Here is a 26,954-nt window from a genome sequence, read left to right as displayed (position 1 = left end):
TAGGCCTCACTTGGCAGCCCTACAGCTACCACCCAAAACCTGCTTGCCTGTGTTTGCTTGCTCCCGTCTACGAACACAGAGTACGGATACATGCGCTTTATTCACCGGCCGTTTCCCTCACTTTTTATCCCAACTTTCGGAAATAACGTTCCCTTTTGCCGTCGCAGCCAGTTCGACAACCGCACGCTGCCTGCTTCAAGTCAGCCCGTACGACTGTGGAACTAGATGATGCTATCCTGCAGGGAGAAGTGGACATTTCGCGGGGAGCATGAGAGTGTTGGGACTGCCTGGAGACAACCACGGGGGCCTCCAAATCGCGGCGAAAATAACATGCCAAAGTTGCATAGGAGAGACATGTGAAGCTGTAACGCGGAGTCCAAGCCGGTCGACAAATAGAAGACTGGGCACTCCAGCCACACCTAAAGTCAGTGATTCACTTAGTGGTGCAGCAACACCGCCAGATGCAACCCCGGTCCAGGATATTGGCTTGAACACGGGCCTGGATGTGTGGCACATGAGCACACGACACAAGACCACTCTCACGCGACCACACTTTGATCCTTATCAGAATCCCCTTGCGAAAAGAGGTTGAGAAAATAAGTCTGGAGATGCCCGACATGCTGGCATGTGCATGCACATACGGAGGCATGGAGGGTTTTCTCCAACTGATCGTCGTTTTTCTCTGAATGCCGCAAGAGGATGGGTGAGGTGAACGGTACTAAGTTTTTTCCTCTCAAAGGGCCTAGCTAGGTATGGAAAAACAAGACCGCCAGATCGACGTTGCCGCTGCGCAAGCTGCCAAGACCTATAACCCGCCCGGCGATCGATCCCAGAATTCTCTGGGAGGGCGTCCCTCTAGCCGTTCTCATTTCCAAGATGGACGGTATGTGCGCGGCTCGCGACATGATCGTCGAAGATAAACATCCTGTCAAACTGCAGAAAGTCCACAAAACCTCCGAGTTTATGGATGAAACCCGAAAGGGCCCAGTTCACGATAATGTCAGCACGCCGTCAACGATCCCCATTTTTGCGGTAACCAGCCAAGGAACCCGGCACAGGATCGGCTCCGGGTCGTTTCCATTTCCACACAATAGCGGGACCAGAAATCCGGAGGGTTCGTACGGGCCTTTCAGGAAACCACATCGGCATCCGTCGACGTAATATGACATCGTCGCTAGAAGAGTGATTGAAGTCGCGGGTTGATCGATTGGCTCAGCCAAGCCGTGGACCACGCATCATTAATCTTGGCTTTTTGTGACAACTCATCATTTGCCAGCTGCCACAAGGCATGCCAAATTCAGGAATCGGTTGAGTTCAGTCGTCTGAACACTCACGGAAACCCAAACCCTTCCACTGGGTCGACATCGGACTAAAGGGAAACATTTGCTCAGGCCAACCGATCGACGCAAAAATTACCAGGGTATCGTCTGTTCCGTTATTCGGTATTGCAATGCTGGTATTTTCCTTGGGTGGTAACACCATTGTATTGATACCAAATGAAATCTCATTCCTTTTCGCCTTCTAAACCTGGTGTTCAGCGTAATAATCTTGTGATACTAGCTCGAGATGCTTGCGTGCCATGTTCACATCAGCTTGACGACTTGAGTCCTACCTGCACATGATGCTAATTTGAGCGATACTCGATCCTAGACATACATTACCGTACTAGACGGCGGCAACAGCGGTGCCCCCTTCAAAGCCAAGCGCAACCACTCCAAGACATTCTCACGCTAATAAGTCTAGCAGGCATCGCCTAGTCATCCTTCTTCCCGACCGTACCACCCTTTCGAAACCCTCCAACCACGATAATGAGCATCGCGACCGTGGCGGCAAATATGGTCCAGAAGACGGCGCGGTAACCTTCCATACGCGCCTCCCTAGTATCGTCGTGTAAGGCATCCGAGTGCTCCGTCACGGAGGCCGCGATGGCCGCCGTTACGGCGAGGCCCACTGCATTGCCGATCTGCCCGATCTCGCTGAATACGCCGCCGGCAAGGGACTGCACATCTTCTGGGAAGGCGTCGGAGATGATCAGATTCGAAACGGTGAAGAGGGCTATTTTCATGGGTTTTTAGATATCTTGGAGCTAAAATTGGGACAGAGTGTGCCGGGACAAGGGATAGGGTCGGCATACCATCAGCATTCACTGGCGAGAGAACCATGGCCCAGAATGGCGCAAGCCAGTAGTTCCCGTCAAGCCCGACTCTAGCCATGAGAATTGGTGCAGCAGCTGTAATAATTGCAGATACGGCGCCCAGAGTTTGGACCTTTATCCTCGAGACGAGCCATGCTGCTGCTATGTTGACGAGAGTGCCCATGATGACATGAGGCAGGAACCTCAGAGAGCTTTGCAGTGCGGAGATGTCTCGGACTTTTTGGAAACTTTTGAGAGCATTAGCATGGATATTCCTCGAGTTGAGCGATTCGGCACTTACTACAGCATGATAAAATACTGAATCGCGTTGAGCGAAGCCCAGCAAAGGAAGATGGACACCTGGCGGTACCTATATTAGATGCAACTTGTGTCTTCTTCTAGGCTCGGGGTTCACTTACACAAATCGACGTGAAGGCGGCATTTCGCCACAAACGGTTTGGAATCAGCGCTGGCCGACCCTTTGTAGTCTGGAGGTTCATCCACAAGGGGAAAACGACCAGCAAGGATACTGCAACGGCCAGGAGGGCGATGTTGGTAGGATCAGCAATCTTTGAGTACGATGAAGTAGTCATTGCCAGTACATAAAGTAGCAGACCCAACGCAGCGCTCATGATGACGGCCCCTATCCAGTCAATGTCCTCTGCCAAGCGACGAGTCCACTTCTTCTCAGACGGTTGATGAATCGAAGGGAGAGACCAGACCGCTGCGGTCGACAGTAAAAAGTTAATGATGGCCATCATGTAGTAAGCCCAGCGCCAGCCGATGGTGTCTGTGAAGATTCCCCCCAGGACCAGGCCAAGCGCGTATCCGAGCGGGAAGCCAATGCCGTTCATCGAAAAAGCAACGTTGCGCCATCCACCTTTGGGAAACGTTTTTGTGATGAAGGCCATTGCTGTGGGGAGACAGGCGGATATGGACACGCCGACAGCGGTGCGGAAGAGAATGATTTGGATCCCCGTCTTTGACAGGCCCACGGCGACGGTGAAGACGACACAGAGGTAGCTGCCCGTCAGCCACATCATTTTCGCCCCGACAATGTCGGCGACGGCGCCAAAGATGAGGAGCAGGCAGCCGGCCGCGAGGTTATACACGGCGGCGGGCCAGAGGATGAGGCTCTCGTCGAGGCCGACGTCTTGCGCGATGCGCGGGAGCGCGGCGATGAGGATGCCCGAGCCCATCGTGTTGAGGAAGTTGATCCCGGCGAGGGTGATGATGATGGTCACACTCTTGGCTATGGAGACGTTGCGGGATGGAGAACCTCTCGGGGGTTCCGGTTCCGTTGCTGTGGTTGTTGGAGTTTCGCCATTCTCGGTGAGATTGGGATTTTGCGACGAGGTATGCCTTGAAGCGCTCGCTGATGGCTTCAATGGGAGCATCTCCAGAGTGGAAGATAATTTATTTGAAACGCCCTGTACAAGAAGGGCCCCCGGCATGGCTTTCTCGAGCGGAATATTCATAATGTCACAGGAGGCAGACGTAGTGAGAGGGCCAGTTTGAGAGTCTGTCTCCTAGTCCGAGGGACAATATATGAGGCAGATACGTGGGTAGAAATGAGGGTCCAAGAGAGAATTAGGTGGCGGTCACTGGTATTTGTAGCAATTCGTGAACGGTTCAAGCACCAAGATCACAGGCATTCTGGCAACGTGACATAGCAGCTTATTAAAGATCGGAAAGACGACACCGCACAATCGTGCGGGGGACAGATTCTTGCATTTGTAATCACGCCATTGTGCTGTAGACAGACAAGAAACGAGAAAACGAGCTGCCCGAAGCCGAACTTTGCGGTAAGGGCGTAAATTGACGCAAGCTGTCATCAACTAATCCAGTTTGTGACGAGAATGGACGGTCACCCTGAGGTTGAAGGCATCAGGAGATATCGACTTGCTTAGAGCACGGACCATGGTCAGTTACATAATCAAGCTTAATTGAACACGTGACCTCGCGCATACTCGAGCGCGCATCCGATGGTTGGCCCACCCCCGCAGGCGCGTCAAGCTTTGGACAATAGTCCTAAAGGTGTTGATCTTCCAAGCAGTGGACAATTGTGACTTGCACTCGCTTGACGTCCTCCGGCCATACAATGAGGACACAGTCATGGCTACAGAAAACCATGGCAGGCCGGCTGCCGCTGCCGCTGCCGCTCCCAATGCGCCGCCTCCCTCCACGCTAGCCGCGCAGCTGGTTGAGAATATTTCGGCTTCGACGAAGTCCACGCGATCCGACGAAAATGCCGAGCTGAAGAGGCTGTTTGCCGTGATCGAGAAGGTCAAGAACAAGCCCGAACTGCTAGTAAACGCCGAGCAGAGAGCGGATCACAACCACATGCTCATTTACGTCTACGCCCGCGTCGTCCTCGAAGGAATCAAGCTTGACGATCCGTTTGCCGACCGGAACCACTTGCGGAACGAGGCGCTGAAGGCCATAAATTTCTTGAAGGTCACAATAGAAGAGACACCGAATGTCTTGAACCATACTACAGATGGGAAACAATTCGTTTTCCGCGGGGAGGAGCCTCTTTGGATTTGGGTCTTCCCCAAGATCCTTCGGTTGCTGGGCCACTCTCGGTGCCTCGAGCTGACGAGAGACTTTGAGGGGTTCTTCCGATTTGTGATCCTCGTGGTGCTTCGTACGGGATCTATGTGGAAGACTCTCCCGTCCATGTTACTGTACTTGCGTGAGACCAGCAGGGGTGAGTTTTGGGCCCAAATGCATGTGCATCATCAAATCGCTAACCCTCGCAGCTCTCTTAAATCGCTTGCAAGATATGGCACCGACTACAACTGGAAAAGACGATACTGTACGCATGACACTGCCTTCTGATGGTACACTGGAGCTCTTGTTAGGAAAGCCAGGCACCATCTTTGTCCAACAAACCACATATACCATCCAATATGTCTCCCAGTGCATACATCAAGCAACGACGTTGACCTCGGCCTTGGCGCACCCCTCAATCTCCAAATCTCCGGGTCAGGTGTCACGACCAGCTTTGTCCGAACTGACACCTTGGTTGCTTGATTCTTTGCTTTCCCTTCGTGCTGTGCAGAACACATGGCAGGCCGTCGTGCTAGGCCCTCGAGCTCACTTGCTCAATATTGCTCTGAACCTGCTCCCAGACAAGCCGCGTCCTGGCAAGAAATCATTTGTCTCACAGAAGGCGTATACTGTCCTAGGATTGCTCTGTGCTGAGCTTGCGGCACATCCCGATGAAATACTGGAGACGAATGATTCGAGCCTGGCGGCGAGAAAGACGGTCTCGCTGGCGCTCATACGACTAGCGCATGCATCGCTTGTAGATCGAGAAATTGGCAGACTAGCAGCACCCAAAATTGTCTGCCCGTTGGAGTACTGCGTGGAAATCCCTTCACTCGCTGAGGCCCATGACTTCATAGTATGTTATTGGCCATGATGCTGTTTCGAACTTCGACTAACTTGCCTCCAGCGTTCCATCCGAGTTCTGAAGCAAACATCTGTATCCGTGGTCCCAAAAGCCCTCGACTCCGAAACCCAACCCGCTTGTTTCTTTGACGCCGACTTGCGTCAGGCAGTGGAAGACCTTGGTTTCAAGGATCGTGTTGATACCACGGATCGTGCCGCTGACGATGCAGAACCCGCTCCCAAGCGGCTCAAGGTCTCTTCAGGTACCACTGAGCTCCAAAAGTTGATCTCGCGTATCTATGAAATCTGCCAAGCGGATGAGATTGAGGAGAACGGAGGGCTGGAACATGTTCTCGTGTACGCCCCTCTATCTCAGTGTGTTTGATCCGTCAGCTTACATGTTCTTAGACACCAATACCCTGAACTCAGCGAAGATGACCAGTGTCGAGCCATCGACCTTGTATCCCGCATATGTTGCATCGTGGATATGGCAGCGACTGTTGACGGTGATGCAAGCATTAGCGGAACCAAGAGCCTGAGATGCGTATTTTGTGATCAGAAATCCAGGGGCTCTCAAAGGCTCAACGTGACAACGGCCGAAGAAAAGAGGGAGGCTCAATCTATTTTCACGAAACTCATCCACATCCATTGCTTCAAGGAGTCGAGGCGCCCGAGGATCGTTGCGATGATCTCTGCCAGACGAATCATCAATCACGCCGATGTCACGGAGCTCATCGACCTCGAAACCTCTCCTCTGGGACAATGGTGTCTGCAAAGCCTGCACAGCTCCATTAGAGAGCTCAGAATTGCTTCGGGGTATGTTTTACACGTCAAAGCTTTACCGATAGTAAGTGACAGCACCTGACTGACTGCAGACGCGCTCTTCCTCTGTTCCTAAAAGACAATAACTTGGAGGCGCTCGACTCGACTGTGATCATTCGCAACCGGAAGAATGCTCTTAGTCTGCTCAAAGCCGCCTCCGAGAAGGACGCAGTAATCTTCCACGAAAGCGGAATTTTGGCATGGGCCCAGCTTGGACGGTAAGCACATGTAGCTAGAGTGGCAATGACTGGAGTTATTTACACGTTGTATGCTAACGAGACTAGAGTCGTGACTGGAGACGAGCTCAACCTTGTTCTGCACAAGTTGCTTGAGTACCTCGGTAGCATCAACAGTCTGATCGCATCCTGTGCCTTCAACGAGGTATGACGCCCAAATATTGCCACAACACTTGATGGCTGACATGCTCTGAGATTCTCAACCTAGCATCTGCCCTGAACACATCACCACGTCGTCTCTTTGAGCCCTTTTGGAGGAACCTTGCATACTTCGCTGTGAAGGACATGCAAGCTCGCCCGCAAATTTGCCGCGCAATTGCCGATCTGCTGCAGATATCAGTCACTGACTTTCTGCTGCTGATCCAAACGCATGCGTTACCTTGGCTGGTACTAATGAAAAAGAAAGAGGTGATTCAGAAAATCGCAGAGGCGCGAGGAGAAAGAGACATATGGGTCCCTATCCTGGACCCTGCCAACGCTGGCCCCATTATTGCGCTGTTGCTCATTCAAGACGTCCGAAATATCGAGGAGTTTGTCATGTCTAGACTTGTCGAGGTGTCCTCTCATCTGGAGACATTCAGCTTGGTTGAGCTCGTACAATCAGAAGTTTGCACCATCGCCCTGGAGCTTTTCAAGGCTGCCGGGGAGGCGGATGAAGCACGGAAACCCCGTGTGAGTATCTCATCTTCGAAAAGCCCGTCGTTTGCTGACTCGTGCCAGATAATCGAGGCATTGACATCGTTCTGTTCCATGATGATGATCGCAAATAAAGATTCAAGACCAAAGAAGGGCAACACTATTGGGAGATATTTACAGAGGAACATACTTGCTCTCATGGCTCGACTAGCGGATGTCATCAATGACGTGCCACTTGTATTTCCTCCACCCGAAGAACAGAGGCGTTGCATACGTGCCTTGGAGGAGATGATCAGACTTTGCAAAGCCTATGTTCGGGTCGCACGCCCACAGGTGAGTACTAGCCGGCCAAGCAGATGATTTTTACGCTGACCGTCCTAGATTTCCGCATGCTTGCTATCAGCTCTGGCTCAGGACGATCTAAGGGAAGCAGCGTTCTCTTGTTGGACGGCCCTACTGACATGTCTCGAGCCGGAAGACGTCGAGGCTCTGATTGAGACCACATTCTTCGTCATTAGTCACTACTGGCCGCTCTTGAGTGATGCCTCTCGACTTATGGCTAAGAATTTGATCAGAATGTTGATCACGGACTTCAGTGATAGCCTTACTGAATACATCAACAAAGTGCCTTCATTGGCTCACATAACAGAGTTGGCAGATGTTGAAGCGGAACTCAAAGCGGCGCGTCCAGTTCTTGACAGCAGGAAAGCCTTTGCCCTCTTCGCTGAGCGCATATCTCACGAGAACTCGGGTGTCGTATTACAGGCATTGACAGAGCTCGAGGCCTACCTTAAACAGGGTGGAGGCTTCCTCCAGACTTCTGCCATCAGCCAACAGCCTGACCCGGTCGTCCCCATATTGCTCCGAGCCTTGCTAGACTGCGCAGCGAAGTACAGTGCTATGCACCAGTTTGACATTGCCAGTCTTTGCACGCAGTGCATTGGCCTGGTGGGCTGCCTCGACTCTAATAGAGTCGAAGCGCCTCGAGAGCAAAAGTCAATGGTCATCTTGAGCAACTTTGAGAGCGCGGACGAGACTACCGACTTCGTGCTGTTCATCTTGGAACAGATTCTCGTCAAGTCTTTTCTGTCCACGACAGATACCAAACTCCAAGGCTTCCTTGCCTTTGCCATGCAAGAACTGCTCGACCGGGTGGACGTCAAGGCGGCATTGGCGATGAAAGAAACTGGAATGCGTGATGGCGGTAGCATCTACAGAAAATGGCTGGCATTGCCAGAGAGCGACCGCATGGTCTTGACACCATTCCTCACCTCCAAATATCTCTTGACACCTATGAATGTGGCACCAGTCGAGTATCCTATCTTCCGCCCAGGGAAGCCCTACGGAAACTGGGTGCGCTCATTCAACATGGATCTCTTAGGCAAGGGACAAAACGGACACGCGGATCTCATCTTTGAACCACTGTGTCGCACCATCAGGGTCAAGGACTTAGCTGTTGCTGAATTCCTGCTGCCATACTTAGTGCTTCATGTCATCATAGGTCACCGGAGCTCGCGAAAGGACCGCGATAATGTCATTGGAGAGCTGGTTGGCATTCTCCAGCACTCACCCGCAGACAACGCGCCATATTCGGAACGGGAAGACATGAAGCTGTACTGCGAGGTGAGTAAGATTTCGGGCGGTTTTGGTTAGATTGCTAATAGAAACAGGCTGTCTTCAGAGCTCTCGACTACGCGAGCAGGTGGCTCCAAGAAAAGGACGCAAGGCGCAAGACTGATGCCGACCTGCCCGCGATAGCACGTGTCCAGGAATTGCTGAGCGTCATCCCGCCAGTGCTCATCTCTCAACGTGCGATGGATTGTAGAGAGTACCCGCGAGCGCTCTTTCACCTTGAGCAGCATGCTCAGCAAATGGAGGTTGCGCAGAGCGACCCAGGACAGAAAAAGCAACTGCTCGAGCAGCTGCAGGATATTTACACCCAGATCGATGAGCCTGACGGCCTTGAAGGGATTTCCGCTCATCTGCACGTTTTGGACATCAACCAGCAAATTCTCAGTCACAAGAAGGCAGGCAGATATACTGCAGCTCAAACCTGGTACGAAATCAAATTGGCAGAGGAGCCTAACAGCATCGATGTGCAAGTCGATTTGCTCAACTGCCTGAAGCAGTCTGGCCAACACGGTAAGAACGCAAATCTTCAAAATTTTGGTGATACACAAAGGCTAACATAGTCAGACGTACTGCTCAATTATGTTGAAGGTATGCGGACAGAACCTTCAACAGAAAACAGAATTGTGCCATACGCAGTCGAGGCAGCATGGGCGACGAGGAGATGGGATACTTTGACCAAGTACACCAGCCGATTCCACGGAAGTCACTTGGAGGATTTCAACGTCAGCATCGCCAAACTGTTCAACGCCCTGAGACAAAGAGAAGCCGGCAGCGACACGTTTCCTCAGATGTTGCAGAGTATGAGAGAAAAGATAGCTTCCGCCATGACACACGCGGCGACGTCTTCTTTGCAGGCCTGCCACGACTTGAGACTCAGGTGCCATGTACTCACCGACCTCGAGATCATTGCCGGGACTCAAGCTTCGGAGGGTGAGGCACACCAAGAAGTTCTGACAATGCTCAATCGTCGTCTCGAGGTTCTCGGGGCGTACGTAGGCGATAAGCAGTACTTGTTGGGCATCCGCAGAGCAGCCATGGAACTTTCAAGGTATGTGTTGTGTTGTGTTGTAGTCCAAGGAACTTGAGCTAACACTTCATAGACCCAAGTTTTCCGATCTAGACATTTCTTCGTCATGGCTGTCAAGCGCTCGGTTGGCTAGAAAAGCCAACTCAACTCACCAGTCATTCAATGCCGTGCTTCATGCCTCCCAACTCGGTGATGGAGCTGCGGTCATCGAGAACGCTCGGCTCCTGTGGAAAGATGGCCACACGCGCAAGGCGATCCAAGTTCTGCAGGGTGCCATTGAATCAAACAACTTCATGACGCAGACCAACAGCTCCTCTTCCATCCGTGGCATGGATGCTCAGCAGAGGCAGTTGACAGCTAGAGCTCAACTAATGCTCGCCAAATGGCTAGATGCTGCCGGCCAGACGAACCATCTGACCCTGCGTGAGAAATATCAACAACCCCCTCTGACAGCCAGCACTTGGGAAAAGGGCCACTACTACTTGGGCCGCTATTACAAGAAAGTGCTGGAATCTGAGAAAACGCTCAAGGCCGACGATCAAAGCGACGCCTGCATTCAGGGCGAATACACGAGACTCGTCATCGAAAATTACCTTCGGTCGCTAAACCACGGCACCAAATATCTCTATCAGACCTTGCCGAGGATTCTGACGCTGTGGCTTGACTTCGGAGCACAGGTTGACAAGGCTCCTGAAGGCAAAGTTTCAATGTCCCGTGAACTCCATAGAAGGCGAACGGATCAACTGAATCTCCTTCACCGGTTCCTCGACAAGTCTATTGCCCGGCTACCGGCCTACATATTTTACACGGTACTTCCACAAGTTGTAGCAAGAATTGCTCATCAGAACCAGAATGTCTATGAGCGCTTGACACACATTGTCATCAAGGTCGTACAATCCCACCCTCGACAAGCTCTGTGGAGTCTGTTCGGTATCATGACAACAAGACAAGCTTCAGAACGTCGGGTGAGAGGCCAACAGATCTTGCAGGCGTTGAGGGGCTCCACGAGGAAGGTTGAAGGCAGCAGCTACGATCTCAAGCAGCTCTTGAGAATGGGCGAGAAGCTCGCAGAGCAGCTCCTGTTGGCTTGCAACAACGGCGATTTCCAGAGCAACAGGACGACTGTGGCGAGCATCACGCGCGATTTGAATTTTAATCACAAATGCACACCTTGCCCTTTGGTGGTGCCCATCGAGTCGTGTCTAGCGGCTGCCTTGCCGACGCTGACTGATAATGTCAAGAACCATAAGGCTTTCTCACGAGACGTCATTACGATCGACTCCTTCCTAGACGAGGTGCTGGTTCTGGGATCTTTGGCCAAGCCGCGAAGACTCACCGCACGCGGAACAGACGGAAAAAACTACATGCTCATGATCAAACCCAAGGATGATCTACGGACCGATCAGCGTCTGATGGAGTTTAACAGCATGATCAACAGATCGCTGAAGCGGGATCCCGAGGCCAGCAGACGCCAGTTGTACATCAAAACATATGCAGTTGTGCCTTTGAACGAGGAGTGCGGTATCATCGAATGGGTGGATGGGTTGAAGACACTCCGTGAGATTCTTTTGGATCAGTACAAAGCCCGCCAGGTACACCCCGACTACAACCAGATCAAGCGGTTGATGGCTGAGGCCGTGACGGGGCCGAACAACATCAAGATGTTCACCGAGGGCGTCTTGGGGACGTTTCCGCCCGTGCTGCAGCACTGGTTCGTCCAGCGGTTCCCTCACCCGTCGACTTGGTTCTCCGCGCGACTCAAGTACACCCGGTCTTGCGCTGTCATGTCGATGGTGGGCACGATCCTCGGACTCGGTGATCGACACGGCGAGAACGTGCTGCTGGAGCGCGACAACGGCGGCATATTCCACGTGGACTTCAACTGCCTCTTCGACAAGGGCCTGACATTTGCGCAGCCGGAGAAGGTACCATTCCGCCTGACGCACAACATGGTGGCAGCAATGGGCATCTACGGATACGAGGGTCCCTTTCGGCACTGCAGCGAGCTGACATTGGGGATCCTACGGCAGCAGGAGGAGACGTTGATGACGATCCTCGAAGCGTTCATCTACGATCCCACTCTGGATCTGCAGAAGGAGAAGAAGACGAGCCGTCGGCAGGACGGGGCGCCTAGGATGCAGCCGCAGCTCGTCGTCGACAGCATCAAGCGCAAGGTCAAGGGACTGATGGGGCAGGACGCGATTCCGCTAGGCGTGGAAGGCCAGGTGGAGGAGTTGATCAAGCAGGCCGCTGATCCGAGGAATTTGGCGGCCATGTACATCGGTTGGTGCCCATTCTTGTAAGTTTGTGTCTTTTGGGGATGGATTTACGAGAGATTATCATGATGGGCTAGAGTTGGCGTCGAGGGATGACGAGGGATGATGAGAGGCATGAATTGGGGTTTTGGAGCGCACTTTGGTGTTCGCGGTGGTGCAATGGATGTATATGATAGCTTGAGTGACTTCTATGGTGTTTAATACTCTTTCTCAATCAAAATTCGATAAGGAGTTTCCACTAGTTTCTTGCTCTTTTTATGTCATGATGAAAGGCATCTGTCATGTTGGTGTTTTGTTTCATAGATAAGCAGGAAAGGTCGTTTCCAGGTTGCATTCCATCCCGTCGTCTTATCGGCCACCACGTGTTTGGCCAAACACGCGAAGCCTCGGCGGACCGCTGCCTGGCGGCGATTAGGCTTCCTCTCAGGGGGCTGAGGGATACAAGCACTGAAGCCCGAGAGCTTTGGGCACCTAGTATGGGCCCTGCAGGCAGAAGACAGGGGAGACGTGGGCTGTCTCATCACTGAAGTGCACCCATCTTCCGTAGGTTTAAACCAACTACGCTCCCTGCACCACCAACGAGCGTCGGTAGACCGTTCATTTCCTCAGGTTGCTCATTCCAAATTCTATGGATCATTACCACATCACATCGATCTCTCTCGTGTCTTCCTTTCCTACACTTGACGTCTTGACCTGATTCATTCACTTCAAAAACCCCTTTTGCATATTCGAACGATAATACAACGCGGCAGCCAATATGCCCGACTACCGCATCGGTAAGCTCTCTGATTTCTTTGGTTTCCAATTTGAATTCGGCTGCCTGTCTCGAGGAGCTACGGTCGCGTCCGGCGAGGATTCGGCGACGCGTCCAATCCTCGACCTCACGTCATGAGCGAGGCTCACGTCTCAAGCGTGACAACCAGCTCCGTCAACAACCACATATCGAAGCTTGCTAATCACACATTTCTCCCCATGCAGAGGTATCACCCAACAACCGCGCCGGCTGCACCGATGGCGTGTGCAAGAAGGCCGCCGCGAAGTGCGTGAAGGGTTCCCTTCGCTTCGGCACATGGACCAAGATTATGGATCATGAGTCCTTCAAGTGGAAGCACTGGTATGTTGGCCCCCTTTCCCCCTAATTTCCCCCAAGTTTGACTCCCCGTCCGCTACACACAAGTCGCATAACGGCATGAAGGAAACAAGCTAACATGATTGGTTGTATCAAGGGGATGTATCTCTGGAGAGCAGATGAAGCACGTCCAGGAGCTGTGTGAGAAGAACGGCAAATTTGATTTTGATGCCTTTGATGGATACGATGAGATGGGGTCAGTCCGCATTCCTCTCTCACTCAATATCTCCATAGGCACATGCCGCTAACACGCAAGTATAGCGATCACCCTGATCTTCAGGCGAAGATCCGTAAGGCCGTAGAGCAAGGCCATATTGACGCCGAGGACTTCAACGGCGACCCATGGATGAATAAGCCCGGACAGCGCGGTATTCGCGGGAAGAAGCCCAAGGACTGGGATGATGGTGAAGAGGAGAATGTTTGTCCCCCCACCGTAGACGTACGGCCCTCTGTACTGACGCCTAATTGCAGGAAGATGAGCCCCCCGCCAAGGGCAAGAAGCGCGGGCGCAAGGCCGCCGATGATGATGAGGAAGAGGAGAAGCCCAAAGCCAAGCGCTCCAAGAAGGCCGCCGCAAAGGCCGAGGACGAGGAAGAAGAGAAGCCAAAACCCAAGGCCAAGCGCGGAAAGGCTGCTGCCGCCGCTGCCAAGGTCAAGGACGAGGAGGCTAGCGAGGAGGAGGCTCCCAAGCCGAAGCGCGGAGCTCGAAAGTCCGCTGTCAAGAAGGAGGAATCCGATGCTGAGGAAGAGGAGGCTCCCAAGCCCAAGCGTGGTGCCGCTAAGAAGACCGCTGCTCCCGCTCCCAAGAGGGCCGCTGCAAAGAAGGCAAAGGTTGGGGAGAGCGAGGAAGAGTCTGCTGCTGAGCCCGAGACTACCCCCGAGTCCGAAGAGGAGGAGGTGAAGCCCGCACCCAAGAAGGGTAAGGCGGCGGCGGCGCCCAAGGGTCGTAAGAAAGCTGCCCCGGCTGCTGAGGTAGAGAAGCCCAAGTCGACGCGGGCCAGCCGTTCTCGCAAGTGAGTCTCGAGGAGGAGCCTATGGTAACGAGCTTTGCAGCTGATCCTGCCAGGTAAACTTGCTTACACTAAGGGGGCAAAATGGCCTTAGGCATGCTCTCAAATTATGATGTGTCGGAAGCTGTCTGCATATGTATACATTGGACTGCCCCTTCGAGAATCGGCCGCCGGCAGATGCTCTACTTCTCGTCTTGTTGTTATTACTGTTTGTTCTTTCGAGTTCATACCCCACCGATGCGACTACACACATATATTCTGTGGCCTAGAGGTGACGGAATCTGTATACTACTTTAATTTGTTTACACCTGCGTCTTTGGTAGTTGCTGACGTCTTGTGGGGACTGGCTTCGTGTCGCTGATCATAGTTCAGGCTGGGGTGACAGGCGGATGGAGAGTCTGTCGATGCTACTCATCGATGAAAGGCGGTCGTAATTTTATGATCGCCTTCCTCTGATCGCTTCCATTGTTACTCCTGCGTGACTGGTTTGACGGTATACTCATATCAGTAGTGTTTTGCTGTATCAAACTGGCCGAATCCGACCGAGACTGACTCGGAAAGAGGCGTGATTTCACGAGGTATCTTTTAGAAGCAGCATGCCATAACGATCTTGTCGAGGAAGCAGTTACCAAGGTGCTGGCTTAGGAATCTCAGTGAAAATGTGCTCCAAGCGAGATCACAAGACAAGCTGGACAGAGTGTGTGGAACAGTGTCATCAAACCGAGGAATACCGGTTTCGTAGCTGACCCGATCCCCATTGAACGCTGCTCGTAACTCATCATGAGCTATTTGATATCGGTAATGTGGAGGCTGTAGTCTTGACGCAAGACCTTGTGTGAGAACTATATTGTCAAAAGAACCACGCCTAGAACAATATTTGGTTCCACGAAATGGCCATTCCCGCCATCTGATGCCATGGAAATCGCGGGCTCCTTTAGCCGCTGTATCCGGCTAGTGTACTTACCTCGTTGACAACACTCTCCAGAAAGACCACGACGCGCTTTACCGATATGTTCTAAGCATGGGTTGTGGTCTGACGAGGTTCAAAAACCTCCCTCATTCGTTCAAACCTAATACGAGACACCCAAGCTCAGGATGTTAACATTGGCTCACATGCGATTTTTCTCAAGCGAATCGAGCATGACTTCCATCACGATCATAATGAAGCCGTCAGTCGACTCACAGAGGCCAAACTCAAACGTGCATACGTCTTGATGCCGTCGACCCCCGGGACCTCGACCCCCTCCTTTCATTTGGTCCAGAGGGAAGCAAAGAGAAGGGAGGAACACAAACACGAGATTATTTGAGTATAAAAAGTAGAGATTAGAGGGTTCTCTCCAAGTCGAACAATCCTGATCCCCAAATTTATGTAGCGCGCGGCTAAGAGTAATCATATTCTCTGGATCTTTGATACTGTAACAGCCGATGTCTTGCTAGTGTACTAAAACCGGGCAGATGCCAAATAATAACAAGTGCGGCCAGCGTAGGGAGAAACTGTCTCTAACCGTCTCCTATTCCCGTCTCCTTATTCTACTTTAAAATACGCGGCGAGAGGCGAGGAGAGGCGAGGGCATGATTTTACTATAGTAGGGGCTCAGGGAGAGATCGAGTGAGCTCTAGTGGGCGGCTAATACTCGCTCGCTAGCGATCATTCACATTTCTACCCATCATTTCGGAGGGCAAGGAATCTCAAAGAATGCCTTGAATTATTGGAATTAAAGGATATAGAGAGTGCTAGTGTATTTATAGCGGGTGTGGGAGGGGGAAAGGGGGGGGAGCGGGTTGAAGGTCTAGGCGACTTAGTCGGGACTACAGGTTATGTATCTAACGACACGGCCGGGAACATTCGTGCGATTTTTAAGCCTGAAATGAAAAAATTCGGAATGCGTGATATATATCCTTTGAATGCTCGTCTAAATGACTTTAGGGGAAACTTCATAGTCTAGATCTTTATTGGTTCTCTTGTCTAAATGTGTTTGCTTGCTAGAGTTAAAAGTCCGTCATTATACCATCTGGAATAGTTGCAGATCATCTCCATGAATGTACAATAGAGTGTTTGAGCAGCCAGCTCTTGATCTCTTGATCTCTTGACTCTGTTCTATTGCGCCTGCCAGGATCAGGAAAGGGCCAGCAGCCTTGCTCTAGTAGAGTGTCCGAGGTAGTGAGAGAAGGAGCCCAAACTCATTACAGCTTGACTAAAACCGCCCTGTGGCCTCAAGCTGTTTGCTATATAAGATTCTAAACAAGGCTAGGCTAACCCATCATAACGATTTCGTGTTAGGATTGCGAACATCAAGCCGGAAACAGCATTCTCTAATCATCAGAGCCTTCACGAGTCGCAAAGTAATGCGGTCCCTATTATTCCCCCGCCCCCTTTCGACCTCGCACCCAACCAAGGTCTCGAACCGCATTCATAATCATAGTCGCGCCGGGAGGGAGTCAAGGTGTGTCAACGTACCGAGAAGCCGACATCACTTGGAGACTGCGAACCAGATGGTCAGGAATATATCCATGTCTACGTCGACATACGTCGACATGGCTGCTTCCAGAACATTGAAGACAGATTGCAAGTCTGAAATCCCATCTGACGGTTCTTCTTATGCTTTGGTTCTCGGTCACTTAGCTTCTCTCTAGAACTACTAACGCTCCTAAGGAGGTGTCTCTGTAACTTGGCAAAATGCTTGAGCCGCCCTAGAGTTAGAATACACTCTGCAAACTGGTCGTCGCGGACCAGTACTGCGCCAGACTCCATGTCCTCTAGAATCTTGACCAACATATAATGTCCGCGGCTTCGAGTTCGCGGGAGTCCCAAGTCATTGAGCATCGTCTCCCTTGCCCTACTTGGTCATCTTGCGCGCCTGCATCTGTCACATACGACCATACCCACTGGAGAACTCGGGATCCCGTCCGCTCTCCCATAGATAAGCCAGTGAGGGCCAGACCAGTAGTTGGGTCGGTGACGACCAGCGAATCCCTGGTGTTGTATGTTTTTCGAATTTTTTCCCTTTATATCTTTTTAATCTTGTTGTGGTAGGTAGTGTGGGTTGCAGTGGGTGACGATGGCTTCGTTTTTTGCCGTTTAGTAAGTATTGCGGGGAAACTCCCGCCCCACTTTGTCCAAAGCGCCAGGCTGCACCAAAGGAAACAAAGTAACGTTCCACCCGGCTGAATCATGCTGATCAGCCGTATTTTCCTCGCTCCCATGCACAAGCAACCTCGGAGATGGAGTTGATGAGACAGGCAGAGTTATCTACAAGTCCGAAAACTATCAGAAATGGGGCTGTCCTTGGAACCCATCATGACATTAATGACCCAAAGGCATCTCAGAGTGCCGACACAGAGCCCAAGACAAGACAACCACATGGGAGGTTACGCCGCTCAAGCAACCAGGCAAGGTCGGAAATTTGAGTCATAAGTCGTCATTTGCTCCTAATACAATCTAAACTCCGCCCTATTTCTCCGCCGCTATGTTGTATTCATAAATCGTTACACATGGTTCCAGGCAGAAAACCCCACGTGCTGGGTGAAAAAAGTGAAGTCAAGACACTCATTTGCCCGCCCGGCAGATCCGGTTCTCTAATGCAGCACATCCCATCCTGAAAATGATGTGTTCTGTAGTCCGAATCCAAATATAAGGCGCGCCTGTGTTGGGCCTCCCAAAAATGCCGAACATCGGCTGGGTATTCGATCTGTATGTTCCTTGGGTCACTCGTGCTGTGTATACAAAGCTTAATAACGTCGGGGGCGTTGACTGTCGTAGACGACCTCGCGCTCGTAGATTCGTTCGTCATCGTACTTGCTGCTCGGCCCGCGGTGGTGGTGGTGATGAGATCGGCGGTCCCAATCGTCATGCACCCACTCCCTCTCATACTCGCGGACGCGTTGCTTACGGAAGCGGCGGATATCGTCTGATACCTGCACCAATTCAAGCACATCATCCTGCAATCGGTAAGCAAATCTTACTGACACAACTGGAACACAGGCAAAACTTACGTATTTCAAGTATTGCATGATGTAGAAAAAGTATTCAGTCTCCTCGAAATCATATCCAAGCTGGATAATAGCGTCGCGAATCACCAAGTCCTTTGTGATCTCTGTCCACATCTCATTTCGCTTTGATGGAGGTCCGCGGCGCGGCGCGCGATCCTTTGTCTTTTCAATCTCAATCTCTGTCTCGCGATCATAAACCTGGAGGCTGAGACGGTCTCGGGACTCGCGCGGCGAAGGTTCAGCGGGGAGTGGGGCCGGAGCCGAAATAGGAGCGGCGTCCCGTTCAGGAATGAACTGCGCCCGCCTCACACCGTTGTAACGCTGCCAAGTGACCTCGGCAGAACCGCCCCCAACGCCATCCATACGAACACGCTCTGTCCCGGGCGGAACGTCGACGATGGCCCAGTCTTTAGTGGCACCATTCCAGGCTTCACCCATCTTGCCGCGCGAGTCAATCTTGGAGGTGATATACTCGGCTTCCTCGTCGACAGGCGTGCGTGCAGCCGCAGAGTGAGCTCTACGACGCGATCCGCTGTGGTAGTGACGGTCGTCGATCCGGAGACGGTCGGTACTCACGACGAGTTCTCTGTTGTCCTGGAAAGCGGGGGATCTACGTTCCCTGCTAGGAGATCGGTGGCGGCTTTGTGAACGGTGGATGTCAATGTCGGTTCCTCTGCGGGATGTGGTGATGTCGATATCCAGCTCCCGCTCTTCGGTGCGGGTCTTCGGGCGGGGAGCGGGACGAGGGGGAGGCGGCGGGCTGGGCACGCGGGTAACACCTGGATGCATTAGACCTCGCGGGGGCCTTATTTCCTGCAGTTTGTCCCTGTACTCACCGTGATCGATGTCTCTGTAGTGCGTAATGACTTCCCTTTCGATCGTGGGGCCACGAATGACCTGAGGTTGGGGTGGTGGTGGTGGCGGTGAGGGTGAGGGGGACGGAACCCGCTCTCTTTCCCTCTCACGCTCAACGATGCGCACGCCGACGCGGCTGCGTTCTCTGGCAGGGGGTGGAGGAGAGGGCGAGCGTTGCCTCTCAACGTATCGTGCGCGGATCAGCTCCGGAGGAGGGCCGCGGGACGGGCTGCGAATTTCTCGCTCCCGCTCCGTGACGCGGACTCTGGAGCGCTCGAGCTCTTGGTCATGGTGGACGTGCGGAGGTGTCAAGCTGCGGGCTCTGCGTACAACCCGCTCGCGGTAAACAGGGCTAGGGCTGCGCGCGCGAGGCCGTGATAGCTCTCTTGATTCAACCTCTCTGCGGCTGAGGACAAGAGCTCCAGCTTCGGGAGGCCTCTCGTCGCGCAGAAAGCGGAGGCGGTCACCTTCGCGCTCACGCTCGCGCTCCTTCACGCGGACGTCAACTTCATCAAAGGCAACCCGGCTTTCGGCCCGCTGGCGGCGCGGGCCGTCGTAGAAACGCTCTTCAAAGTCGTTGGATCGGTAAGCCATATTTTGTTGGCGAAACGCAAACGGCTTGTCGCTTTGGGAGGGGTGCGACGGAGAGGCGTCTGTGAGTGTTTGTTCGGGAGTTTATCTGAACAGGTGGGATGAATGGCGGGGTAGTAAGCCGTGGTGATTGTGTAGCGCAGGTGATAGCGTGAGCGTTACCGACACTAAACAAGACGAGACACCAGAATCCTGCACAAAGGGATGAGGCGGCGCTGAAAAGAGAATGAACCAAATGTGTCTCGTAGCGCTGGGAACGAGCGACACACGATGGAGGGCAGTGGAGGAGGCACTTGAATGTGAAGCTGAGCCTAGAGCTGAGCCGGCTGGGGAAGAGGGGGTGAAGAAAAGGAGGGAGGGAGTGAGTGAGTTAGTAGGTGAGAAAGAGAGAGGTGAGAGGGAAAAGAGTCAGTGGGAGCAACGTCGTCATACCACAATAGCAGAGCCGGGGATGTATGTATGTATGTAGGTAGGAGGTAGGTAGGCAAGGTGCCCGGTATGTAATTAAGGCGGCCGACAGGTGATATAGAGCGGCACCAGCACGCTGTGTGGTCCTTGGAGGTTCGTGGGGGATCTATGGCCTTGGTGGATGGTGGATTGTGGATGGTGAATGGAGGGTGGAGGGGGAAAAGAGAGGGACGGGAGAGCAGTGGAAATGGGAGGGGTTGGCCGGCTCAATAGGATTTGTTCTTGTTCACCACAGCGTGTACGGATACGGTCGAGGTCTGTCAAGCTCGAGTCGAGGCCCCAGGTGTGGACAAGCGCCGCGAGGTGAACCGCTGTCACTGAGCAGGGGTGTTCCCGACGTTTTGTCTATGTTGGTGCGGGAAGCGGGACGGTAGGGATGCCGTCGCAAAGACGACGAAAGGTGTCGAGGCCCTGGTGGAACCCGCGTGTGTACCTTGGACAGTAAGGTAATTTGGGCCGATTTTGGGACTGGAGAGTTTGCAGACGGCTAGTCTCTAGGCCAAGGTACTCAGATGCCAAACTTTGTATTCAGAGTTGGATGTGCGGCGGTCACGATGAATGCCCTATCGTGAGCTTTGGCGGCCATCGGATGCCCAGACAAATAAGGTAAGAAACGGGAGGAGACGGAGAAAATGGAACAGGGCCCCAGCGATCCATGAATCAACGGTGCAGGCTGCGCTGCGTTGGGCTGGGCCAACGAAAAAGCAAACGGAAAGATGTCGATAGGTTGCAACTTGCAGCCGGAGACAGGCCATGCACAGGGTCAAGGTAGCGAAGGGTCATGGATGACGGGCAGTAGACACGGCAGAGGGCCAATACCAGTGTCCACAGTAAGCCGAGGGAAAGGCATGGAAGATGCAGAGAAAGGCGATGCTGGATCTTGTTCTGTCTTCCTAGTAAGTCAAGTCGTCGTCAACCACCCACTTGACTGCATCGGGAGGCATCCACTTGGGCTCTGGCAGTGGTGCAAGCTGAAAGGTTGCTGGCCAGGCAGTCAGTAGTCACTGGGCCTTGGGCGACAGGCCGTGGCAAGAGGGCAAATTGGCGCCTGGTTTCTCACCGATTTCTGGTGCCCAATGACTGCCTGCCTGCTCGACTTGTGACTTGCAGACTGAGGTGCAGGAGAAGATGAGCAGGACACATGGATAGGTACCTACTTTACTGCAGAGTACCTTACCACAGGTATCTTGAAATCCCGCATCCCATCTGAGTAAGGCCTGGGTTTAGGATTGGCTAAACGGAAAGAGTTTACTTCGAGGAAATATGTGATAGAATGGACCTTGGCTTGCTTGTCCGAGGTGGTGTCACTGCCCCGTCCTCCTTCCGTCAGGTAATGTACCCTACCTTACCCTACCTTATTTATCTGGGAAGTCGAGGTCGTCACGTCTTTTCTTGTCATCTATTTCCTGCAGACAGACAGCCTGGTCCGGCTGCTTCCACCAGCGTTCCACCGTGTCTCTCAATGACACCCCGAGTTTAGGATAGTCATAGAACGGGGCTTGTGTCCCTGAAAGCCTGCGGCCGAACCATGCATGAAGCTGGCTTGAGGACCTCAAAGACCTGTTTTTAGACCTTATTAAATCTTTGCTATTGCTTAGGAGGTTCGTTGAAACAGGGGATGAGTGAAGCAAGTCCAAAGTAGGGTACGTAGGTACCGAGGAGAAGTCCTAATTGTGGAAGGAAGGCGGGAAGAAGCTAAGACGGCGGCAGGCTGCAGAGTGGAGCTTGGACTGGCCGTTTTCCAACTTTTTCTCTCCTTCTTTCCAATCGTTCTTTCCCATCCTCCATCCACAGTCATTGTCACCAGTCACCATCTCAGTCACCACTCACCAGCCAGCAGTCGCCAGTGTCACAAGCAAAGAAGGCAAGAGTGGACGTGAAAGCTCCTGACAGCTGCTCGCGCCTTCCCTGCATTGGCAGTCCCGTCTAGCCAGTGTCACCCCTCCCACTTTCCCCTTCCCCTCGTCTCTCCCCTCCATCCGCGGTGCCCAACCCCGTCACATTGGCACTGGCTCTGAAAACTCATCCAGCCCATCGCCAGAAAAGGCACTGACGTAATCCTGCATCCACCCCAGCCAGTCGGTGCTGCATTGTCAATTTGCCGCATTTCATCTTTACCTTCCTGTCGGCTCTGCCCCGCCCTCTCTGCCCACTTTTGCTTTTCCCTTCTTACGCCAAGGCATTCCTTGGACAGCAATGGTATTTGCAGACAACGTTAGAGCAGCTGTCACAACCAAACAGGGGCCATTTCCCACTCGTGCTTGCCGTCCGCAGCAACTTCTGTATTCCCGACAACTGCCGCGTCTTCTCCCTGGGGCACATCCTCACCCTGTTCAAGTAAATTTTTCCATGGTCAAATAACCACTTTTCATCATCATGCCGCATACACAATAAAGCTGTACCACATCTCGAGGCTGAATTGCCGTCTCAAACGAACATCCGGGAACGGCTACCATCCAACCAATATCATAGCGGGCATAGCAAGACCAAAACCGGACAGAACGAGCCATGTGTTGTCAAAGTTTTGCCGCCAAGTCTCCGCAGTTGGGCTTCGGCTCTCACCGACCGCGCCAGGATATCGTTGCTCCTCCCTCAGCCTGATCGCCAGGACCGACCCATTAGTCAAGAACCTGACTAGATGTTATGTAGACATGCTCGTCCAGTCTCCCGTCAGATGCCCACTTTCGGGAAGCTTGTCGGTCGTCTTTGATTCGCCCGCCTCGTACCCTCGTTACTTCCATACGGACCTTGGAGAAATGCCAGAAACGTCATCCCTGATTGGGCTGCCCCGACGTCCTGGAGGAACTGGAGAGAGACAAGCCATCACCCGGGCCGTCCACGCGATGCTCCGATATGGAACAGCCTCCATACCATCAAAAGACACAACTCGGTCTTCATACACCACGAATATCATCTCTGCCACTTTGAGACGAATTCAGCCTTAGATAAATAACACCAGTCATCGATGGCAGTGAACTTCGTCTTGACTCTCACCCATTATTTTCATACACCCTGAAGGCCCCGTACGTCGTCTACGCTTTGCTTTGTTCGGTGCATCATGGTGTCGATGTCGTCGCAACTGCAAGTGTGCGCACACAGCCACTGGCGTTCCGTGGCTATGATTTCTCTCCCCATCCAGCTCGACTGCCTTCAAGTCCTCGAAGCACATATCAAACTCAACAATTCCCTCCTTGACTGCTCATACTCTGAATCGCGTTCCACATAGGAGAGGAAATGGGAATATCGAGGAGTCGAGGAGTCGAGTAGTCAGCTCTAGGCAGCTTGCTTGTCTCTGCTTTCGGCTGGCTCGCCGGATTTGGGGAAACGAAGCTCTTCGAAGTCATGCATCAACACGTCTCGACACTCATGAAACAACAACCTTGGGCCCGCCGCCTTCCCCGGGAGCAGGGCCGTTGGCACGGTTCGTTACCAAATTCAGTCATTATGGTCATTAATCACTACATTGCCCGGTTCACGGCCTCATCACTTCTCTACTGGCACCTGTTGCGCCTCTCTCCAGCCTCCAATGCTTCTTCTCGCTCCGTTCTGCCCTGTTGCGTCCATTTCTCTCCAATGCCCCTCGCCAACAAGCTCATATCTCTCGCTCGCACTCGCCAATTCTTGCGGCGCAGTCGTACCGACCGCATCCGCCTCAACTATTTCGTTCCCGTGCTTCTCAGTTGGCGTCTCCGGACCCCACGTCAGGTTCCCAAACTCCGTGTACGGGCCGAATCCGCCGTTGCCGTACGGTACCATTTGAGCAGTGGCTTCGGCCTCCTTCAAACGGGCCGCCTCGGCCGCCTCGGCCGCTTGTTGCCGCCGCCTTCGCATCATGAGAAGAAGGATACCTCCGGCAAAGGCAACAACTCCGAAAGAAACGCCAATCCCTATGCCGGCCTTGGCCCCGGCCGACAAAACAACTGGTTTCCCTGTGGCTGTCGATGAAGCTGTTGGCGCTCCTGTTCCCCGGGGCTCTTCTCCAACCGCCTTCGTTGCGTTGAAGCTGGGAACCACCGCGGCTTGCCTCCAAAGACCATCTTCACCATGGTACAGCTGAACCAAGCTCCCGTTTGATTGATACCATATCCATGCTTCGCTCGTGTCGAAGTTGCTTGTTGCCGCGAAAGAGCCACTCGTAACATCCGCCACGGGCCAAAGACTCGCATCCTGTTCAGGCATGAGCTTCCACTGCCAATCGATATTCGACATTTGGTGCAGCTTCGCATCCGTTCCCAAGTAGAAAATGCTGCGTACGTATGATTTATCCACCGTTGCGCCTAATGAAGTCAAGTTGCTTGCGAAAGCTGGCATGGTGAAGTTCGGGGTAAGCGACGAATCGAGGAGGATGTCGTTTGCTTTCGTCGTCTCATTCGCGTCGCCTAAGAGTGAACGAGGCAGCGTAGCTTTGCGACGGTTAGCAAATGAACGACTCGCAGTCATGACGGGAGAATGGACCTAGATGCCATGTCTCGTCTTTGAAAAATCTCGAAATTTCAACATTTTCCGAGTCTTTGGGAAAGACTACCGACATGTTGAGCTGTCCCGAGTGCACCGACGTCAAGGCCATTCCTCCTACGGGGTCCTGCGAAATGACACCCTGTAACTGCCAGTCGGTTTTGGTCGTGTATGACATGACATTAACCGTCTTAGCTTCGACGTGGAAGAAAACCCGATATCCGTCTTCTGCGCCCAATAACTCAACCGCTAAGCCAGTCTCGTTGTGTATGGATTCGACACCGGCCGTCGCGGAGATGACGTACTCGCCCTTAATGGCGTAATGGCCTGTACCGAAATTGCAGATAAAATAGCCGTTTACAATGGAGTTGTCCTCGGCCTGGTAGAATATCGAGGTCTAGAAGAAGAGGTCAGCTGCACCACTTCACAGCGTGAAGCCACCAGAGACTCACCATCGTCGTCTTGTTCGGCACGTCGTACCAACCGGCAGCGGCAAGCGAGGTGCCGCTTCTCGGCTTTCTTTGGAGAGGAAAGACGTTCAGTCCATCTGTTGGCAGGATGGGCGTGGAGTTGCTATTGCAAGCGGTGTACAAAATGTTGCCCGTTACAGGGTCTTGCATCGCCAGATGGGGGCTCAGCTCTGTCCACCATGCCGTCAGACACGATACTGGGGAGGACAAGACGAGCAACGCCCCCAAGAGTGTTCCAAAGATTCTCGTCATTGTTGAGAACAAGACCGCATAGAATGCGGTGATGGTAATACCGAAAGAACGCCGAGGCTATTGCTGCGAAAGGCCTGGGTTCTGACTGAACGTAAATCACCTCGCAAGAGAAGTCTGGCAATCTCGATAGGTCAGGACCTAATAGTCGTGGGGAAATGTCGACATGAGCAGAGAAGCGAGACGCGAAGGAGTAAGTCGCCGCCCAGGCTCGGGGATCGCTGGGTTTATCACCATCCGCCCCATGCAGTTTCCCGGCGGGGATGTATTCAACCGGGCCTCCTTGTAGGTCAGTTGCATCTCAATCCCATGTCGGGAAGCTCAACCGCAGCATCCTGACTTGCAGTAGCGCGGACCCCAGAGAGTCTACGAGGCAAAGGGTCTCTTCGTCCTGCCTCCACGGACAGCTTGAAACCTCGTTGGCTCAGAGATATTCCCAGCTTGTTTGTTGATCTACCCATGTCGCTGACACAGCCATCGGCCTGGACAGTCGCGTGGGGCTTTTAGAGGTGAGGATGGCCATTGGACAGGCAGGCAACGCTTATGAGGAAGACATTGACAAATAATTAAGGCCCATGCCGCGATCAAGGGTCTTGAACAAAGATACCAGCCAGACCCGATGCGTGATGGTGTCCACATGGGTTTGGCCTTAAGACTACGGTTGTGGCGTTTTCGGTAGGGCTTGGTGTGCTTGCAGTTTGCTTGACCCAGAGCCAGCAAGACGCCAACGCTCGTATAGCTGATCATGATAACGGCGGTTGATGAGATATCCGGAGGGGGCCATATGCAGCTGCCTAGCCCTGACGAGTGTCCTGTCAGCACAAACACCGAATCGGCCCTCTCCTCCATCAATTCGCCCGCATGAGACAAGCACTCGTTTGAAGGCTCTAGCAGAGGCAACGATGATAACCAACCCACTACTCATACTCTTTCTCAGTCTCTCTGTGCAGTGTAACAGCACAACATCCTCGTGGGCCATGAACAAGGTCCAAGGATCATGAACACGGGATAACGCCTAGGGTTGGGGGCCGGAAAGGTCATTGTCCCAATGGTCCCTCGCTTCTGTTTACCTACTTGGAACGAGCTTAAAGCCTGCGCTGCAACCCCAACCCGCAAAACTCTACTACGAGTCTAGGGAAAACCACTTTAAACGGGGCCAGAACTGCATCGCAGGCGGTGCTTACTGAGCGCCCGCCCTACCCAACACCCCTGGCCCTGCGAACGGCCGGGGTTCATCCCGCACCTTGTGGCGCACAGATACACTGTCAACTGTGACCTCGTGAGCGAACGAACATACAGCCATACAGTCGCGCGATATCTTGATCCTGTGAAGGAAGTTCCAGTTTTGAAGTTTTGGTTGGAATACATGAGGAGAAACTGATAATGTCCAGTCTCTGATTTGCCCATACGAAAGGCACAGCCAGTGTGGCCCTCGTGCCTTAGACTGGAGTAATCAGCGGCCCCCAAACCGAATCCTTTTCAGCCGCAGAGCCTGATTGCTCATCGGCAAGGCGAAATACGGGTAGTGACAATCTTTGCTTTTCCCCCTCTCCCCCCAAATCCTCAGCTCTGACAAAG

At 52.9% G+C, this 26,954-nt stretch overlaps 5 protein-coding genes across 5 annotated transcripts; 2 read left to right on the top strand and 3 right to left on the bottom strand.

The window, feature by feature from the left end:
• Positions 1–1,753: 1,753 nt before the first annotated feature.
• Positions 1,754–3,612, bottom strand: CORC01_08084 (major facilitator superfamily transporter; the record flags this gene model as incomplete). Its single annotated transcript, XM_022619719.1, has 4 exons — positions 1,754–2,055; positions 2,135–2,382; positions 2,454–2,494; positions 2,554–3,612. The coding sequence occupies 4 exons, from the start codon at positions 3,610–3,612 to the stop codon at positions 1,754–1,756; spliced, it is 1,650 nt and encodes a 549-aa protein (XP_022473783.1).
• A 637-nt stretch (positions 3,613–4,249) lies between these two features.
• Positions 4,250–12,186, top strand: CORC01_08083 (phosphatidylinositol 3; the record flags this gene model as incomplete). The annotated part of the gene is made up of 12 exons (XM_022619718.1): positions 4,250–4,844; positions 4,897–5,543; positions 5,595–5,887; positions 5,939–6,346; positions 6,406–6,570; positions 6,637–6,733; positions 6,784–7,260; positions 7,309–7,557; positions 7,606–8,847; positions 8,895–9,366; positions 9,421–9,904; positions 9,957–12,186. The coding sequence occupies 12 exons, from the start codon at positions 4,250–4,252 to the stop codon at positions 12,184–12,186; spliced, it is 7,359 nt and encodes a 2,452-aa protein (XP_022473782.1).
• A 730-nt stretch (positions 12,187–12,916) lies between these two features.
• On the top strand, positions 12,917–14,305 carry CORC01_08082 (uncharacterized protein; the record flags this gene model as incomplete). The annotated part of the gene is made up of 5 exons (XM_022619717.1): positions 12,917–12,935; positions 13,138–13,273; positions 13,386–13,484; positions 13,550–13,706; positions 13,760–14,305. The coding sequence occupies 5 exons, from the start codon at positions 12,917–12,919 to the stop codon at positions 14,303–14,305; spliced, it is 957 nt and encodes a 318-aa protein (XP_022473781.1).
• Positions 14,306–18,027: 3,722 nt separating this feature from the next.
• On the bottom strand, positions 18,028–19,737 carry CORC01_08081 (uncharacterized protein; the record flags this gene model as incomplete). The annotated part of the gene is made up of 2 exons (XM_022619716.1): positions 18,028–18,213; positions 18,292–19,737. 2 exons carry the CDS (start codon positions 19,735–19,737, stop codon positions 18,028–18,030), a joined length of 1,632 nt encoding a protein of 543 aa, XP_022473780.1.
• Positions 19,738–23,685: 3,948 nt separating this feature from the next.
• On the bottom strand, positions 23,686–25,379 carry CORC01_08080 (uncharacterized protein; the record flags this gene model as incomplete). The annotated part of the gene is made up of 3 exons (XM_022619715.1): positions 23,686–24,581; positions 24,658–25,054; positions 25,110–25,379. 3 exons carry the CDS (start codon positions 25,377–25,379, stop codon positions 23,686–23,688), a joined length of 1,563 nt encoding a protein of 520 aa, XP_022473779.1.
• Positions 25,380–26,954: the final 1,575 nt, after the last annotated feature.

This window comes from Colletotrichum orchidophilum (genome assembly GCF_001831195.1).
Source record: "Colletotrichum orchidophilum strain IMI 309357 chromosome Unknown Scaffold_67.1, whole genome shotgun sequence".
In the NCBI taxonomy this organism is placed as follows: domain Eukaryota; kingdom Fungi; phylum Ascomycota; class Sordariomycetes; order Glomerellales; family Glomerellaceae; genus Colletotrichum; species Colletotrichum orchidophilum.
The sequence above is the reverse complement of the archived record's forward strand: the minus strand, read 5'-3'. Positions and strand labels throughout refer to the sequence as shown.